We start from the raw sequence: 17,665 nt of genomic DNA on the forward strand, positions 1-17,665 counted from the left end.
CCCTGGACCTGCTCAGTGGGTTATTGATCTGGCATTGACATGAGCTGTGGTGTAGGTGGAAGATGTGGCTCGGATCCCACTTCGCTGTAGCTGTGGGGTAGGCTGGCAGCTGAGGCTCTGATTTGACTTCTAGCCTGGGAACTTCCATATGCTGCAGGTACAGCCCTAAAAAGCAAAACAAACAAACAACAAATGAAAAGTATGCAATGCTACAACTATTTCAGAGGGCAATGTGACTAAGTCTGTACATATTTTAAATGTATACAATTTCATACCCAGAGATTTCCCTTCAGTAATTTTTCTTTGAGCAGTGTTGGTTGCTTATACATGTTTGAATGCTTTCTAACCAAATAAGTTAATATGTGTGCATGTGAATGAATCAGCACTATTCTAAATGTCCCCAATATCTATATGCCTATCAATGAGACAGTGATTAACAAAATCATAGTTGAGTACATAATAGGTTTCTATGTAGTGATTAACCACGAAGTGGCTAAATTTACATGTGCTGGAAAGATTTTTAAGTTGCTCCTGTGTGCACTCACGCAGACTTTGGCATAAAAGTTTTACACTATGAACATTTGTGAGTGTGTATGTACGTGTAAATAATACTTTTATCCAGGAAACCCAAATAATTTCTGGGATAATAAAAAAGAAAACAAATATTTTTAATACCAATTTTGGGGAATGAGAATGAAGGTCAGGAAGTGAATTCTCTTTTTCACCTGGCACACTGGAGTACTGCTTATCTTCTGTATTGTTGTCAGTGCTACTTTTTAAAAATATATATATATGTATAAAATGATTTTTTTTCCCATCCTAGTTTTCAGTTTCCCATAGCTAGTTTTCAGTGTTCTGTCAATTTTCGCTACTTTTGCTGGTATGAAAGTAATGAAAGCTTACTGTATGAACTCAAACCACTTCATTGTTAATAAAGTGAGGACAGATGAGAACTGAGGTCTCTGTGTCTGCGATGCTCTGCTCCTACAGTATTTCAGCAGTGCTCCCTTATCCAGATGTTAATATGCATGCTGTTCAAGACAACAATTCAATTGCAGGAGTGGAAAATGGGAAGTAAAAATGAGATGTTTCACTCTCACCCACAACCAGAATGAGTGGGATGGTGGTGGAATAGAGTGGTGAGTTTCCTTTCATTTTTACCTCCGCTTACAAAATGCTGATTTGAGGTCCACTTCAGAAAGAGTTTGGGGGCAGTATTTTCACGGCTGGTTAAAGCGCTAAGGTTGTTGGTTCCCCAGTGAAAGAGATTAGTCCTACAGCAAGGTGTTACAAGGTTAGTTACTCATGCAAATAGACATGGAGACCAGGAATTGTTCCCTGTCCCTGCTAGCACAGATCACTGCAAGTGCAGAAATATTCAGGTCACCAGCCAGGCCTTTCATTTCAGAAGTAAAAGGGAGAAGCAAGAAAGTCCCAACTTGGTAGTGCAGGTTCTCTAACAGGATAATATACATAGATGAGCACAGATATAAAACTGCAGATCCATGTGCAATTACCACACAAAGAGTCCTGATAAAAGTTACGTCCTTTTCCTCCAAATCACGTACACACATACTAAGTGGTACATGATTTCAGAGACTCTGAGTTTCTCACACTCATCCATTAGCCCTAAGGAACTCTACATACTATGGTTAAAGGTCCCCTCTCCTTTTTTTTTTTTTTTCCCTTTTGGCTGTGCCCACAGCATGCAGAAGTTCCTGGACCAGAGATAGAACCTGCGCCATAGCAGTGACACCAGATATGTAATCACTAGGCTACCACAGAACAACTACAGGCCCTTCTTTAAGAAGATATGCCCATACAGTGACACACACAGGTATTTATTAAGTCAACATACATTGAATACACCAGATTCTAAGCTATGTTCTATACCTAGAACCAAGAATAAGTAAGACATGACTTTTCACAAAGCTTTTCAATCTAACAGTTTGGTCAATATTTTCTAACTATATATATTACATGCATACACACACACACACACATACATGTACTTATATTAAGTAAATCAATAGAACGCAGGTTTCCTTTTTACTAGCCTAATGCACTGGGTAGCAATTTAAATATATTAGGTATATAGTGTGTGTATATGTACACACTCAGTCTCCCCACACACACAGGGTATTTAAACAGTAAAATTTTTGTTTCCTGAATAAGGGCCTGTCAATTTGTTCTCGGTTGAGTGCAGGGGCCAATAACAAATGCCACAGCCAATAAATATATTCAAAAATTTGCAGTAATACTTGCTATGATTGATTGTCATTGAGGTTGCGCCCTTTAGCTGGCCTCCCAAGGCAGAAAGGCAGGACGAGAAGAGAATAACATCCCTGTTGTGGTTGTAAACTACAGAACATCTCAGAACAACATTCAGAGAACTGTTGGGAAGAAACCTTATGTGGGTCATAGACCCTCACAGAGCAAAAGCTTTCCAGAGTTCACCTCTCCTCAACAAGAGAGACTTTCATTGAAATAGAAATTAATCATAAAATGCGATTTAGAGATATGTGAAATGAGACTAAAATTAAACTTCAAATACTAAGCCCAGATAAAGACTCACAGACAGTGAGTCTACCAAAGGAAAGGGGGAGAGCAGGGATGAATTGGGAATTTGGGATTAGCAGATACACACTACTATATATAAAGCTGATTAAACAACATGGTCCTACTGCATAGCACAGGGAACGATACCAATATCTTACAATAACCTATAATGGAAAAGAATCTGGAAAAGTCCTGCTGTATAGTACAGGGAACTATGTCCAGTCACTTAGGATGGAACATGATGGAGGATAATGTGAGAAAAAAAAAATATATATATATATATATACATATATATATATACACACACACACACACACACACACACACACACATATATGACTGAGTCACTTTGCTATACAGTAGAAATTGACAGAACACTGTAAATCAATTATAATAGAAAAAATAAAAATCATTTAAAAAATTAGATACATGCATAACTTAATCGCTTTTTTGTACACCTGAGACTACTATAATATTGTACATCAGCCATGCCTGGATTAAAAAAAAAAATGCTCAGAGAAGCATCTGCAATTCACTTCATGGGGAAGAGCCAAATAAGTGAGGGGGAATTTTTTTTTTTTCTGTGTCATATGCTCAGTGCATTGGCTACAAAATTCTTAAAACCATCAAATCAGGAAAAAAAAATGTTCAAAGTAAAATATAAATAGATACTATTTTGGCATATAGCCTATCGGATATTGAATATAAACAATGGATCCCATATATTTAAATTTTGTACTAAACAGTAGCAAAGAGATAGAAAAACAAGAGGGGTCCCAATCATGGAATGGGGAGAAAGATAACACAGAGACACTGGAATTCTTGGAGCAACTGGCCAGCCCGGAGTCTGATTTTGATAAATACACTCTCAGTTACATTTGCTAATAGCTGGCTCCTCTGACCTCTCTGTGTACTTTTCTTCCTCCTCCTCCTCTATGTTCCTTTGACCTGAGGCCCTGGTTACTGACTCTCCTGAAGACAGGCAGACAGACAGACAGAGGGAATACAATACTGAGAACGATCTCATTTCTTTTATACTCAGCCAGGTCATGTGTCATATGCATAGATCCTTTATTTAAGTTGGCAGGGGTTTTTTTGTTTTGTTTTGTTTTGACAGGGATAACTTTCCGAATTAAATCCCTTTATTGAATTTTCACTCTTGGATAGTTTTTGAAGATGCTGCCTTTGCAAAAAAGTAAAATAAAGTAAATAAAATTAGAACTGATATCTTTCATGCCTTGTGAAAGCTAAGCCTGAGATGACAGTTTGGCATTATCAACCTCCACACCTGCAGGGAGCACAGGAATAATGTTGGGTGAGAGAAACGTACAGATCAGAGGAAGTGATGGCCTGGTTGCTTTCAGGATATGGGGTTATGTGCCTTAGATGACACAAGTCAGAAAGCAGCACTATCCCCCAAAGCTTGAAAATAAAAGCAATCTGGGATGCAATTCCATCTAGAGCTTTCTAAACAAGGGGTGTAGTCATGGGAGACGGACACTAAAGCTTTTTCATTAGTTTTCTGTTGTGGGTCTTTGTTACTCTAAGCATGTTCCACAGATCGGTGGCATTGGTTTCACCTGGGAGCTTGTTAGGAATGCAGACTCTTGGGCCCTTACTGAGTCACAATCCACATTTTAACAAGATCCCTAGGTGGGTCATTTGCATGTTAAAGTTCAAGATGAAATGCTTTAAAATTTTCAGACAACTTGGTAAGTGAGGTTAGGTGGCCAGCTGGTAACCCTGACACTTGCTCAACTGTGTGATCATTCATTCATTCATTCAGTAAATACTTATTAAGCCCCATTTACATGTAGACACTCTGGCATGTGCTGGAGATGCAATACTGAACAAAGGAATACATTGCACCTACCCTCACAGAATTTATAAGCTGGCAGAGAAGAAAAGTCATGATCAAACAGTCACGTAAATGGAATGCGTAATGTCAAACTAAGATGAGCATCATAAAGAAAAATAACAGAATTGGATGAAAGCAAACAAAATAAGCTGGTTTAGATTAGGAGTTCAAGAAATACTTCCTTAAGAAATGGTTGCTTTCCCTGGTTCTGCTATGGTGATACTGGATGTTATCCCTGAAGGAAGCTAGGTGAAGGGTACAGAAGAACTTGGTGCTATTTTTGCAACTTTTATGTGAGTCTAAAATTATTTCAAAATTAAAATGTTAAAAAAAAAACAAAAGAAATGGATGCTTACCCAGAGAGGTGAGTGAAGAAAGGGGAGGGGGAAGAAAGAAAGGTATTTCAAGCAGAGGAAACAACAGGTATGGAGCCTTATAGGGTGACAGAACCTTGCGGGTTCCAAGAACTGAGAGCAAACCCAAAGCGAATTGTAGAGGAATGAGAAAGACACAGAGTGAGATGGGGCTGAAGAAATGGGTAGGCATCAGATTATGCTGCAGCTACAGGCGGAGGTGAGAACTTGGTTCTTTATTATTAGAGCAATGGGAAGTAAAACAAAGCTTTAAGTGGAGAACATGGCAACTTCTGACTTAGGAAAAAGACAGCTCTGACTATGGTGTACCAAGAACTAGACCTTGGAATCCAAGACAATATCATCAGATCTGGTCGCCACCAGAGAGAGCACACTAAGAGGTGAGAAAGAAGCTCTAACCTGTTGAGTTTATTCTATGTCTGGTACAGTCTGGGCATCTTACATATCACAGCCCTGCCTCAGTTTATAAAAGAGGATGGAGATGGTGAGCTTGGACTCTGATCTGTTCCCCCCACTGATTCTGCCAAAGAATATATTCATTCCCCAAAAGGGGAAAGGAGCCTCTGGAGATAAAAAATCTCCCTGTGAGTGCATAGTAATGGAGTAGGTGTGGTCTCTGGAGAGTTTGGATGGCAGGGGTGACCAGCTTCTTCTAGCTGTAAGCCGGTAAATCATCAGTATCATGTGCCTTCCCATCAGAAGAGTGGAGGAGAGTAGACAGGCTCAGTGTCAGTGAGGATAAAGTTTTCGAATTGTGAGGGCTACTTCCGAAACAGGAAAGGTCTCAAAAAATCACGCTCTGGTTCAGTGCTGAACAACTTGGCGCTGCGGTAACTGGAGAGGCCATTCTCTTCCTTTGCAGGGAGCGGAGAAGATGAAAGGAGCCAAGGAAGGGAGCTTGCCTGAACGGTACAAAACTGAGGGCAGGCTCCTAATCAGAAAAAGGGGCCTGCCTGAATGGTGCATGCCAAAGGTGGGCTTCTGGTCAGGACGAAAGCCTGCCTGCATGGTACAAGCCGAGGGCAGGCCTCAGGTTACACAGCTCTCATTTTGATGTTGATGGGGAAAAATTGGGGCTTTCCTGGGAAAACAATTTCCAAGTTTGTGCCTGAGAACATGGATTGTTTCGCTGGTGACCTAGTCTTTCCTGTTGTTTTGTTATTCAGTTTTCCTCAATCTTTCCTGATTATTTACTTATTATTCTTATTTCCTATTCTTATTTTCCTGTGGTGATTTGTGATTTAACAAAATTACAATAATAGTATAATAAGAATTTCATCCTGAAGGACTTTCCTCTATTTAAATCCAACTTAATTAAAATAGAGTGTTTATCTACTAACTAGTTATACAGTAAACTTTAGAGTTAGGATTTTAATGAGTTCTATAGAAGCTAGACATATATTATTCTTGATCAAAAGAAACCCAGCTGTGAGTTTTGTCCTTGATTTTAGAAACTTTTAGTGGTAGCTAGCTAAGTTGATTTGTATTTTCTCACAGTCTCCCTGCCAAGGACACTGTGAAGATAGACACTAGTCTGAAGACAAAAATTGTTATGTTTGTGGCCTCTTCAGCTTGTAAAAATTGGCTGGCCATGAGATGGTTTGTGCTGGGTCTCCTCTTTCCCACATGATACGCTGTGCCTGTCTGTCCTTGAATTGCACTCACTAAATTTAGTTAAACTGAAGATTTTAAAACATGACGTACTGCTACTGTACCATGTGATCAAAAAACAAAGCCTAATAGTTAACCAATGTACTTTTAACACTATGACGTAATCTGTAGTGAAAAACTGTCTATATAATCAACCACTTATGCTAATAAAATTTGACCGGTCCAGCGCCCTGAAAGAAGGGACAAAGAGGCTGTCTACGTGTGCATCTGCTGACCATCCCCACAGGAATCCCCGGCTGCTGGAGCTGGACTCCGGCATTCCTTCTCTACACTCCAGACATCTTCCTTCTCATCTGACTCTTCTTCCTTTTTCCTTCTACATATTTATCTCATTTCTCTTCTTCCTTTTCACTTGCAGTGCCCATCTGGAGCCCAGCAGTATCCCCTTCTAGAGATCCTCAGGGCCAAAGAAAGGGAAGGACATCCATGGTGCTGTTGTTTAAATATATTAAACTTTCTGTGCCTTGGTTTCTTCACCTGTAAAATCCTCACCCAACTTACAAGTTGGGAGGATTAACCATGAAATAGTATGGAAGGATACTTTGGCATAATTCTTAGTAGGAGGCAAGTGCTCAGTAAATGTTAGCTACTACAAGAATCATTATCATTAACTTGTTTAATTTACGGTGAGGAAACAGAGGCATTAAAGAGTTTAAGTAACTTTTTAAAGATCACACAATAAGCAAGTGAACTTTTCTGATATTCATTTTTTTTAAATATTTAGAATCATGCAGTCCAAGGCAATTATAAACATGGATAAAATGATGAAAAGCAACTTGAAAAATATGATAGTACCAAAAATGGAAATCAGACTATACTAATCAGGTTAACATAAATTAAACTTCCCAATTATTCATCCAATCTCTATTGTTGGCCTAGTTTTTATATTAAAACCTAGTTTTTATCTCGAATGAGACAGAGATAATCCATGTATTCAAAAGCTTACTCTCTCATTAGAGGTGAGTGAAATATGATGTGATGATGCTTGATAAGTGCTAACAGCTATCATTCATTAAACAAGGTATTTTAAATACCATTTAAGCACTTACATCTATTAATTCACTTAATTCTCATAAGATATATGAGGTTGTAATTATCCTTTTCCAGACAAGGAAACCAAGGTATATACATTATTGAAGAAAGTGTCTGTTAATTACAGTCACAATTAGAATCAAACTAAGAAACAGGGAAAATTGGAACTTTGAACAACTGGAAATGCTGATCATTCACATAAGATGGCCTGGAAGATATAGGGAGGAGCTGAAACTACCTAGAAAAGAATATAATGGAGGAAATAACAAAATGGTCCCCGACTCTCCAGACTCTCCACTCATTTTCCTTAACTACTCTTTAGCATCTTACACTAAATCGCAGACTTCATCAAGGGAAGCACATTACCCAAGCAAAGTCCACCTACTTATAACTGCCTGATGTTTCACTCATGGCTTTAGAGAGAAAATACTCTGCTCTCCCTACTGTACTCTTTTCCTCTTTCTTGCTCAAGCCAAATATTTCCTTGTCTCTCTGATAGTGAATTTGTGAGTGACTCAGACATGGGTTTGGATCCTGGATCTGCAACCCTCCTCTTTATTGTGTGCTAAAGCCACAAAGCCCACAGGAAGTGTGGTTGTCCACTGTCACCAACTTAACTGAGGTTGTTCAGAACCACCAACTGACTTTTCCCTCCTGCCCTTTATGACGGGAATATTTGGGATGATTCTTTTTTTTTTTTTCTCAGTCCTTTCCAAGTGCTTTTGGCATCTCTCATCAAAACAGTGAGACAGGAGTTCCCATTGTGGTGCAGCAGAAACAATCCAACTAGGAACCATGAGGTTGCAGATTCGATCCCTGGCCTCACTCAGTGGGTTCAGGATCTGGTGTTGCTGTGAACTGTGGTGTAGGTCACAGACATGGCTTGGATCTGGTGTTGCTGAGGCTGTGGCATAGGCTGGCAGCTGAAGCTCTGATTAGACTCCTAGCCTGGGAACCTCCATATGCCATGGGTGTGGCCCTAAAAAGCAAAAAAAAAAAAAAAAAAAAAACCCAAAAAACCGAAAAACCAAACGAAAAACAGTGAGGTGGTGCCTGGATAATATACGATAAAAGTAAGGAAATTGGAAAAATAAATCAAAACAAAACAGCAGCAATAACACAATAATAACTGTTAACTTTAGAAAAAAGGCATTTTGGAATTTTCTCAACACTTGCAAAGAAAAAAAAAAACCTGATTGGATGAGAATCATTGAGAATTATTAAGACAATTTTAGGTTACAAAGGACAAAAAAAATGTCCTCAATTCCAAATGACTTAGATTATTGCAGCTGTGATTTCCTTTAATGCAGATTTGATTGATGGCAGATTGATAAAACATTATCATGGTGGAAAAGTTGCTTTACTTACGACCATCCACAGTTCTGGCCTCGAGATGCACAAGATCTGGTTCCTTGTTTGACCCCATCACAGACCTAAATGATGGAGAAACATCAACATTAATTAATTTCCATGTGCCTTAGAAACTCTCAACTGAGCCCACAGACCGCTAGTGTCCACAGGATTCTAAAACCACCATCCTTGGAATACATCTACTGTATGTATTTATATAGCCTGACAGTAAAATTTCCACTTCAAATAAAAACGATAATGAAACCTATATTTGATGAAGGCCAGGCTTAACTCCGGCAAGGATATTGTGTGTTATTAGCTCAGACTTGCAAATAAGTCCCATGCTTGTCATATGGAACAATCTCACCCGCAGTGTATTAAACTTTCAAGACTTATCAGGCAGATGCCAGGCAGGCTGTTTTAGCTGGGTGACTTGAACAGTGATTTACATTGAAAACAGATCTAATTAATTTTTTTTCATTTAAAAATTGCATAACTATCTACTATTACCCTATGAACACACCATGTGACCCAACCAATACAGTGGCCAGAATAGCATAGAGTCACCATTTTCTGTATTGTTGAACTTGTGTGAAGGGGGAAATGCAAATGCACCACACCGAAAGGTATGTGCCAGAAACCACACGTGTAAGTAAAACACAAGTCTATTTAAAATGCCTTGAAGGCACATATTGTTCACTTATCTTGCAGTGAGCCATATTAAGTAGAAAATAATATTCTGTTACATAAGTTCATATAGACAATCATACTCTAAGACTTTCATACAGCAAGATTAATTAAACTTGGGACTGTCTATAGACTTTTTTTTCATCAGATTTGCAGAGCTTTCATTTAATCTGTTCCATTTCCACGTAGAAAACAGTAACATGCCTTAAAACTGGTCTCCTTCTGCCTGTCCTGAGCCACTCAACCCAGCCATCTAATCCATGTGAGAAAACACAGATGTTAAAAAACACACATTAAGTCCAGGACTCAGGGTACCCAAGACCCACCTTGCTTTAGCCACCCCATCTCCTGCCCCTCCCTGAAGGTGCCTTGTTTCTTTCCTCAGGCCCCTGTGAGCCTCTATATGTTTTTCTCTTCAGCTTGAAAGGCCCTTCTCCAGTTTCACCTTGTCTTCTTTGACTCTTATTTTAAGACACATCTAGAAAGTCGCTTCCTCCATTGCTATTTCTCAGTGTCACCAGGAAAACCGTTCTCTTCCTTCCAACAAATATTTCTTTTTTATATAAATACTGTAAAGCTTTGTTATAAATAATTATTTTTGTGTCTTTCTCCAAGTAAAAGCAGCTCCCCCCAACACATTCCAAACTGAGAGCCATTGGAGGAGCTTTGTTTTAAACACTTCATATTTTTATATGAATATGCATATATATGCATAAAATAATGCCTGAGTTACAATACAATAGATAGTCAAATGATGAATGACAGAAGAAAAGAATGAAGGAAAGAAGGAATAAGGAGGGGAGGAAGGTAGGGAGAGTGTATAATGGTCTGTGAGCTCTTTGAAGTGATTTAATCATTGTCCTCAGGGCATTCCCAGAACTCTTCTTATTTGAACTCATCTTCCCAACTCAAAGTGTCTGAAGCCTTGCAAACTTAGTCTCTCTTCATCCTAAGAAATCTCCTTAAAGCCCTATTATCACTGTCAACTTTTCTTTGATTGATACACAGCCTGAAATTCAGAACCTATGCTAGAAACATTAAACTCTGCTCTTTTTTTTTCCCAGAAAGCAGAAATGTCCTAACAAGGGTTTTACAATTCCCCTCAAAGAGACAGGGGCATACACATAGACATTTGGCCTGGTTAGAATCTGAGCACAGTTAGACAGTGACACTTTTGCCATTATCATTTTGGTCAAGTGCCTTAGTGACTGCTTGTCTGGGTAAGGCAGCTCTCCACTTGCCACAGCGAAGCACTGATTGGACTCAGAAGTGACCTCTACTGCCAAGGTCACAGTCATGAGCATTAAAAAAGAAAACAAACTCCCTTCTGGCAACACTCAAACTAGAAAGCTTAGCAGGTAACTGGTTTTTGCAAATTATCACCGGGTAGTAACCTACTGTTCACCTCCCACCTTATCTGCTGCAAATTTTTTCCTTCAAATAACCAGCAACTATGACTCCCAGAAGCTGGGGTCCAGAAACACAGTGCTGCAACTAGCAAGCAAACCTACCCCTCCTTGGATTGTGGTCAGTGTCAATAGGAGGCACAATGATTTTTGTGTATCCAGTTGCATCTTCCCATGTGCACATGACCCCATATAAATAAAAACAGGAGTCTCTTAATCTTTTATCATCTCTAAAGGAAAGAGCTATTGTTTCAAGTGACATTTCCCTCTTATCAACTAATGGAAAGGGACAGAACCAAAACAGAGTCCTTTGTCTTTCCAAAGTCAATGGTGGCTAACCAATTCCCTTACCCCGCCTAAATTTTTTTTCCCATGTAGAGTAAAATAACTGCAACAACTAAATAAAATTTTAAAGTCAGACCACAGTGTTTCCAACAACTTTTATTTGCTGATGTGCTTGCCCTTTTTCCTGGAGGTCTAGGGTACCTCTAGATATGTAGTCACAGATTATAAAGAATTATAGCTGCTTTCACTTTGGGGCACTGGTGAATTCAAGAGCTGAACCAAACAATGTTAAATGTCCATGGAGGTGCTGGTTTTAATGGTGCTGTCACTGACCAGACACTTTGCAGAAACACATCACTGCAGATGACCTGCAGAGTATCATTTTCTAGGCCATTTATACATTTTGGTTGAAACTGAGGCATCGAATGGTTTTCTGTATGCTTTAAGATCAACTGTTGTTCTTACTAATGATGATGATGGTAAGCGGTTGCCAGGGGCTGGGCAGCAGGGGATGCGGGTGGGGAAAGGGGAGAGAACAGTAAGAGTATACAAGATGAAGAAGGTCTGATGTACAACATGGTGAATATAACTGAATATTGTATCGTGTAACTGCAATTTGCTAAGACAGTAGAACTTAAGCGTTCTTATCCACAAAAAATGGTAAATATGTGAGGTGATGGATGTGTTAAGGGTATGGAATTCCTTTCTACTTTGTGAAATCAAATCATATGATTTGTATATGTATATCAAGTCGTCATGTTGTACACTTGAAATATACATATTATAATTCTATGTGTCAGTCGTACTTCAATAAAGCTAAAAATAATAAATCAAAGAAAATCAGCATAAATATAAAATTTAATCAAAAATATTCTCTTGATGATCTGATTTTTGGGCGTAAGAGCTCAAGGATGGCTTCAAGGTTCCTTACCTAATCATGTAAGTAACTGACTTTAGGTGTTGAGCACAGAGGTTTGGGCACCTCTGCTTTATGTTTCTAGATTGCCCTGTATACATCCCTGTCATGGTTCATAATAATTTTCTGGATGTCTTTGCATAAACACTGAACTCCCCAAAGGCAAGTGCTCTGTTTTTCTTTGTCACTGTATTCTCTGTGCTTACCAGAGCATGGAAAAGAAGGTTTCCTCAATAAATATACAGACATTTTTACCCTGGTCAATATTTACTATACTATCCAATTCTGGGCTTCATAAAGAATCTCTCTATAAAAATGAGATGAAAAAATCCGGGTGCAGGATTCCTTTAATTAAATAAAGAGACAATAGGTGGCTGTATCTTGTATATCTTCATATCATCTTTATGTCTAACTGGGAAAATGAATTCCCTCCCTGAGCTAAATTTCAGAGAAGGGAAGGAACATCTTCACACCCTTGCAAATATTGGTGCCTTTGCCTGGAATAACCTCTTACCCTACCTCCGCCTTCTCAATGCTTCTGGTCTGTGGCTCTGCTGTAGATGAGTGAAGTTGAAAAGTCCTCCCAGTGGGGGTGCCACTTAAGCTAAGATGGTTATCCTTTCTGAGGCTTCCAGAACCATGCACATACTTCTGCACAGCATAAATTAGGCCATGTTTCAAGTGGTGATTCATTTGCCTGTCCCTCTGATTGACAGATAAGCTCAAACCTTTTTGTATTTTTGGGCTAGGCACCATGCTTATCATATACAGATATTCAATAAATATCTTCTGAATGCTTTTGGACAAAGGGGAAGTGCACAACCAGCCATTTCAGCATTTATCAATTAATGTGTATGTATGACATTTGTAAGTTACTTCACAGCTCTGGGCTTTTATCTTATTTTATCTTTTAAGGATAAAATGATATGTTAGTAAGTTTTCCTTGAATATACATCTTAAAGCACCTAGCAAATTCCTGGCCCACAGCAAGGGTGTGTGTTGTTTGGTGGGGAAAATTAATCCTCATGTGAAAATTAATCCTCATGTGAAAATTAAAATTGATGTTGGTAATAAAAGCTTCTTGGGATATCATGGGTCTTCCATTAGCAGCAAAGATTTACCATCATAAATCAAAAGACAAAAGATGAGTCAACGGTCTAGAAATCAACCACAGGAATAAATAAAATCATTTATTAGGTGAAACATTCTAATGCTTTATTATGTGATAAGAACAAGGGCTACAGATTTCCTGCTGTTATGACCGTTAGAGCTATGGGAGAGACAGCAATCCAATGAAACAAAGGTTCTAATATTCAATGTGGTATCTGAAGACACAGGAGAAATTCCAGAGGAGAATGAGGGTCCAGGAAGCCTTTAGAGTCAATGGATTGAATCTTCAAGGATATACAATAATATGACCAATGGATAGAGGTGGTGGAAGAACATTCCAGATAAACATCAAGTAGAAAGGCACCAGGTCAGAGAGAGGATGATCCCTAGAGGCATGAACCAGTAAGTCAACATGGAAGATCTAATGTTTTCAGAGTAGAGAGGTAGAAAATAAAATGAAAACTGAGGCACTGCATGCAGCATGCCAAGGTTTTGTATTTGATCCTAAAAGCCATGGGATGCCACTGAAAAAAAAGTTATGCACAGAAGTTTATAAATCACTGAAAAAAAAAGTTATGCACAGAAGTTTATAAATCACTGAAAAGAAGAACTTGTATCCCCATTTATCTATGCAGAAGTCTCCCTGCCCAAGAAAGTCTAAGGTGAAAGCCCTCAGGCCAAGCTAGATCCAGCTCTGTTGATACAAATGAGACAAAGCTAGCCTCCTGCCTCTATGCTTCCCGTATCTTCAGTTGCTGCTCACATTTAGGAGCAGTTTTGGAATAAAATCTAAGGATTTTCATAGTCAAGAATGCAAATAAAACACTCACTCTCTGATATAGGGCTCCACGAAGTTAGCAGTGCACTATCAGTCTTCTGAAATACAATCAGCCAAATGCAGCCTTTGTAGACATTTTCTACAGAGAAACTCAAAAATGTCACCAGTTTATCATTCCCCTGGCATTTTGTCTGAGTTTATACCAGTTTAATATACTGCTCAATAAAGGCTGCAGAGCCACAAAATGTCCTGATAGAGATAACTGCACAGCAAGTATTAAAAAATAAACACCGTGTCGGGATAGCACCTATTTATTTAGATTTAGACTTGCTGCTAATGGCCAAGGGAGGAATGAGGAGGGATGTGAAGAGGAATGGAGGCTGGGGAGAGACACCCGCCCTCCTTCTGTTTGCTCTCCATGGAACATTCAGGTTCCTGCAGGCTCTCTCCATAAACAATCCAAGGGTGCAAGCAAGGATTAGTAGCTGGATACTCTGATTTTTGCCGCAGTCAAGGGTTTCCTCTTTACCCAATGCTTAGTTAGGCTCTCAAGACAAATATTACCAGGAAAGTCTGGCTGCTGCTGCAATGTTTACTTTTTTTTTCTTTTCTTTATTACTCAATGAATTTATTACATTTGTAGTGGTACAACGATCATCACAATCCAATTTTATAGGATTTCCATCCCACAACACCAGCGCATCCCCCCACCCCCCAAACTGTCTCCTTTGGAGACCATAGTAGCTTGGCCTGAGGTCTCATCTCCTGTCCCTGTGGGGGTAATGAGGAAAAAAAATGCAAAGCAGTCTGAAGGTGGCTTTTTTTTTTTTTTTTTTTTTTGTCTTTTTGCCATTTCTTGGGCCACTCCCTCGGAATATGGAGGTTCCCAGGCTAGGGGTCAAATCAGAGCTATAGATGCTGGCCTACGCCAGAGACACAGCAATTGGGGATCCGAGCTGCGTCTGCAACCTACACCACAGCTCACGGCAATGCCAGATCGTTAACCCATTGAGCAAGGGCAGGGATCGAACCTGCAACCTCTTGGTTCCTAGTTGGATTTGTTAATCACTGCGCCACAACGGGAACTCCGAAGGTGGCATTTTAATTCTCCCTCAAGCCCAGAAAATGTTTTCCTCTGGTCTCCACATTGTTACACTGGTTTCCCAGAAGCAAGGGTGGCTACTACAAGTAACAAATAAATAGACAAACAAAAAAATGATGCTTAGTTTCTTGAATGAATAATGGTTCCTGAGAATCAGCACGACCAACATCCTTAAACTCATTAAATTCTGTACCATGTCATTCTTACTCCCTAATCCAGAAGCCTGACTGCTAGGTTATATATCAATAACAAAATGTAGGACAGACAGACAGACAGAGAGTGTGTGTGTAGGAGAGCAAAGTTAGGAGTGGGGTGTCTGGCCCAGAATGAGGGAATGCCTAAGGCTCAGGAGGGTGTGGGAGGTGAGGATGTTTGTTACTGATTAGAAATTGAACTGCTGGGTAGAAATAAAGCTGAATGTTAAAAGGGCAATGAAAATGCTTAGAAATAAGTAGCATGTCTGTCCCTGTAACCCAGAATGAACCTAGGGGGCTTTCCCAGGGCAGGTTCTTCTTCCATGTCCTCTGCTTTAGTCCCTCTCTGAAATATCTAGATAATAGCACCTGATGTACATTTTCTGAGATGTTTTATGGATGCTAAAACCCCTACCAAATGGAAGAAATTAACTACCTGATATTCATGAGCATGTAGTCCCCAAGCCTACAGGCTCCTAAGGAACCCTTGTGACACCCTGCTGTTACCCCATCATCAACCAATCAGATAGTGTTATCTCACCATTAGCCAATCAGAGAACTGTACACAAGCTGATCACAAGCTGATCACTTACCCTGAAACCAACCGCCCCCCACACCCCCGCAATTGCCACTTGGCTTTTAAAAGGCTTTACAGGAGTTCCTGGTGTGGCGCAGTGGTTAACAAATCCGACTAGGAGCCATGAGGTTTCGGGTTCAATCCCTGCCCTTGCTCAGTGGGTTAACCATCCGGCATTGCGGTGAGCTGTGGTGTAGGTTGCAGATGCGTTGCTGTGGCTCTGACTTAGGCTGGCAGCTACAGCTCCGATTTGACCCCTAGCCTGGGAACTGTGGTGTAGGTTGCAGATGCGTTGCTGTGGCTCTGACTTAGGCTGGCAGCTACAGCTCCGATTTGACCCCTAGCCTGGGAACCTTCATATGCCATGGGAGCAGCCCAAGAAATGGCTAAATAAATAAATAAATAAAAGGCTTTACAATTTTGGGTTGGGGAGTTCAGGCTTTTGCAGGGCAACAAGCCACCTGTCTCCTGGCATAACCTACAATAAATCTTTCTCAGTTCCAAACTCCGATGGTTCGTTTAGTTTGCCCCCACTGCTCCTTGGGCACTTGAACTTGCACTAATATCCAGACATCAATATGACCAAGGTTTAAACCAGTTAGGATAGACCATTCTTCTATAATGCTTCCCTCCCCTTCCACTTTCCCTTTTTCTAATGTAATAACATTGCTTCTTAGACCACTGGTGGCATTTCCTGTTTCATTCTTATTTTCCCATTTTTATGGCCTCTCCCATCTCTCTCCCTGTTTCCTGAATACAGATGAGAAGATCTGAGAGAAACCAGGGAACATGACCAGATCATGAGCCTGATCCCCAAACAGAAATGATAGTCCAGTGAGATATAGAGAAATACACTTTAAATGATCAAAGAGTTTAGGATCAAGGTAAAAGAGGAGTTCACAATATTTTTTTAATAAAGTTTCTTTTTATCTTTTTAAACTATAGCAGTTTCATACCCTATGTATTTTTAGCAACTTGTTAATTTGACTCAATAACATATCTTGGAGACTGTTCCATGCCAGAACATAAAATTAATGAGAGAGATCTCTAACTACTTTATTGCAATCTATTAAATGAAAATACCCAATTTATCTAACTACTGTCTATTGATTAACCCAAAGCAAAAATGCATATAAAAGGAAAAAAATGCTGCTGGAAATATACATTTAAAACTCATAATGGTAATCACCTTTGAGAAGTTTTAGAATTGGGCAGCCATAGTTAAGGGATCATCATGCTTATCAGTAATTTAAAAAATTACAAGGAGCATGTATTACTTTTAATATCAATAAACCTGTACCATTAATAAAAACAAGAATGGGAGTTCCCGTTGTGGCTCAGCAGAAACAAATCTGACTAGCATCCAAGAGGTTGGAGGCTCTATCCCTGGCCTTGCTCAGTGGGTTAAGGATCCGGCGTTGCTGTGAACTGTGGTGTAGGTCGCAGACACAGCTCGGATCCTGCATTGCTGTGGCTGTGGTGTAGGCCAGTGGCTACAGATCCAATTTGACCCCTAGCCTGGGAACCTTCATATGCCGTGAGTGTGGCCCTAAAAAACAAAAAAAAAAACAAAAACAAAAACAAAAAATATTTCTATAGTCAGGAAAGTAAAGAATAAGGGGGTTTAATATGTCCCACATGACAAAGGGATAGAGAGTATAGACTAGGGATGTTTTTATGAGGAAGAGATGTGGACTTTTCTTAAATTTTAGAATACTTACAACTCAGATACCATCTTAGTAAGTGTTGGACATCAAGGCCTCTTT

General features: G+C 39.6%; 1 protein-coding gene across 7 annotated transcripts in view; it reads right to left on the reverse strand.

Annotated features, from left to right (window-relative positions):
• The window catches only part of SORCS1 (sortilin related VPS10 domain containing receptor 1), a 531,938-nt gene that overhangs the window by 137,732 nt on the left and 376,541 nt on the right, over positions 1–17,665 (reverse strand). For all 7 annotated transcript variants that reach the window (XM_084993370.1, XM_084993369.1, XM_084993368.1 and 4 more), the window contains exon 6: positions 8,863–8,927. In XM_084993370.1, coding sequence (XP_084849496.1) covers positions 8,863–8,927 — 65 coding nt within the window. The remainder of the gene's footprint in view (positions 1–8,862; positions 8,928–17,665) is intronic.

This window comes from Sus scrofa, chromosome 14 (assembly GCF_054392235.1).
Source record: "Sus scrofa isolate SSC_HxYL_T2T_F1_AM1 chromosome 14, Sscrofa_HxYL_maternal_Yorkshire_Landrace_v2.0, whole genome shotgun sequence".
Classification (NCBI taxonomy): Eukaryota; Metazoa; Chordata; class Mammalia; order Artiodactyla; family Suidae; genus Sus; species Sus scrofa.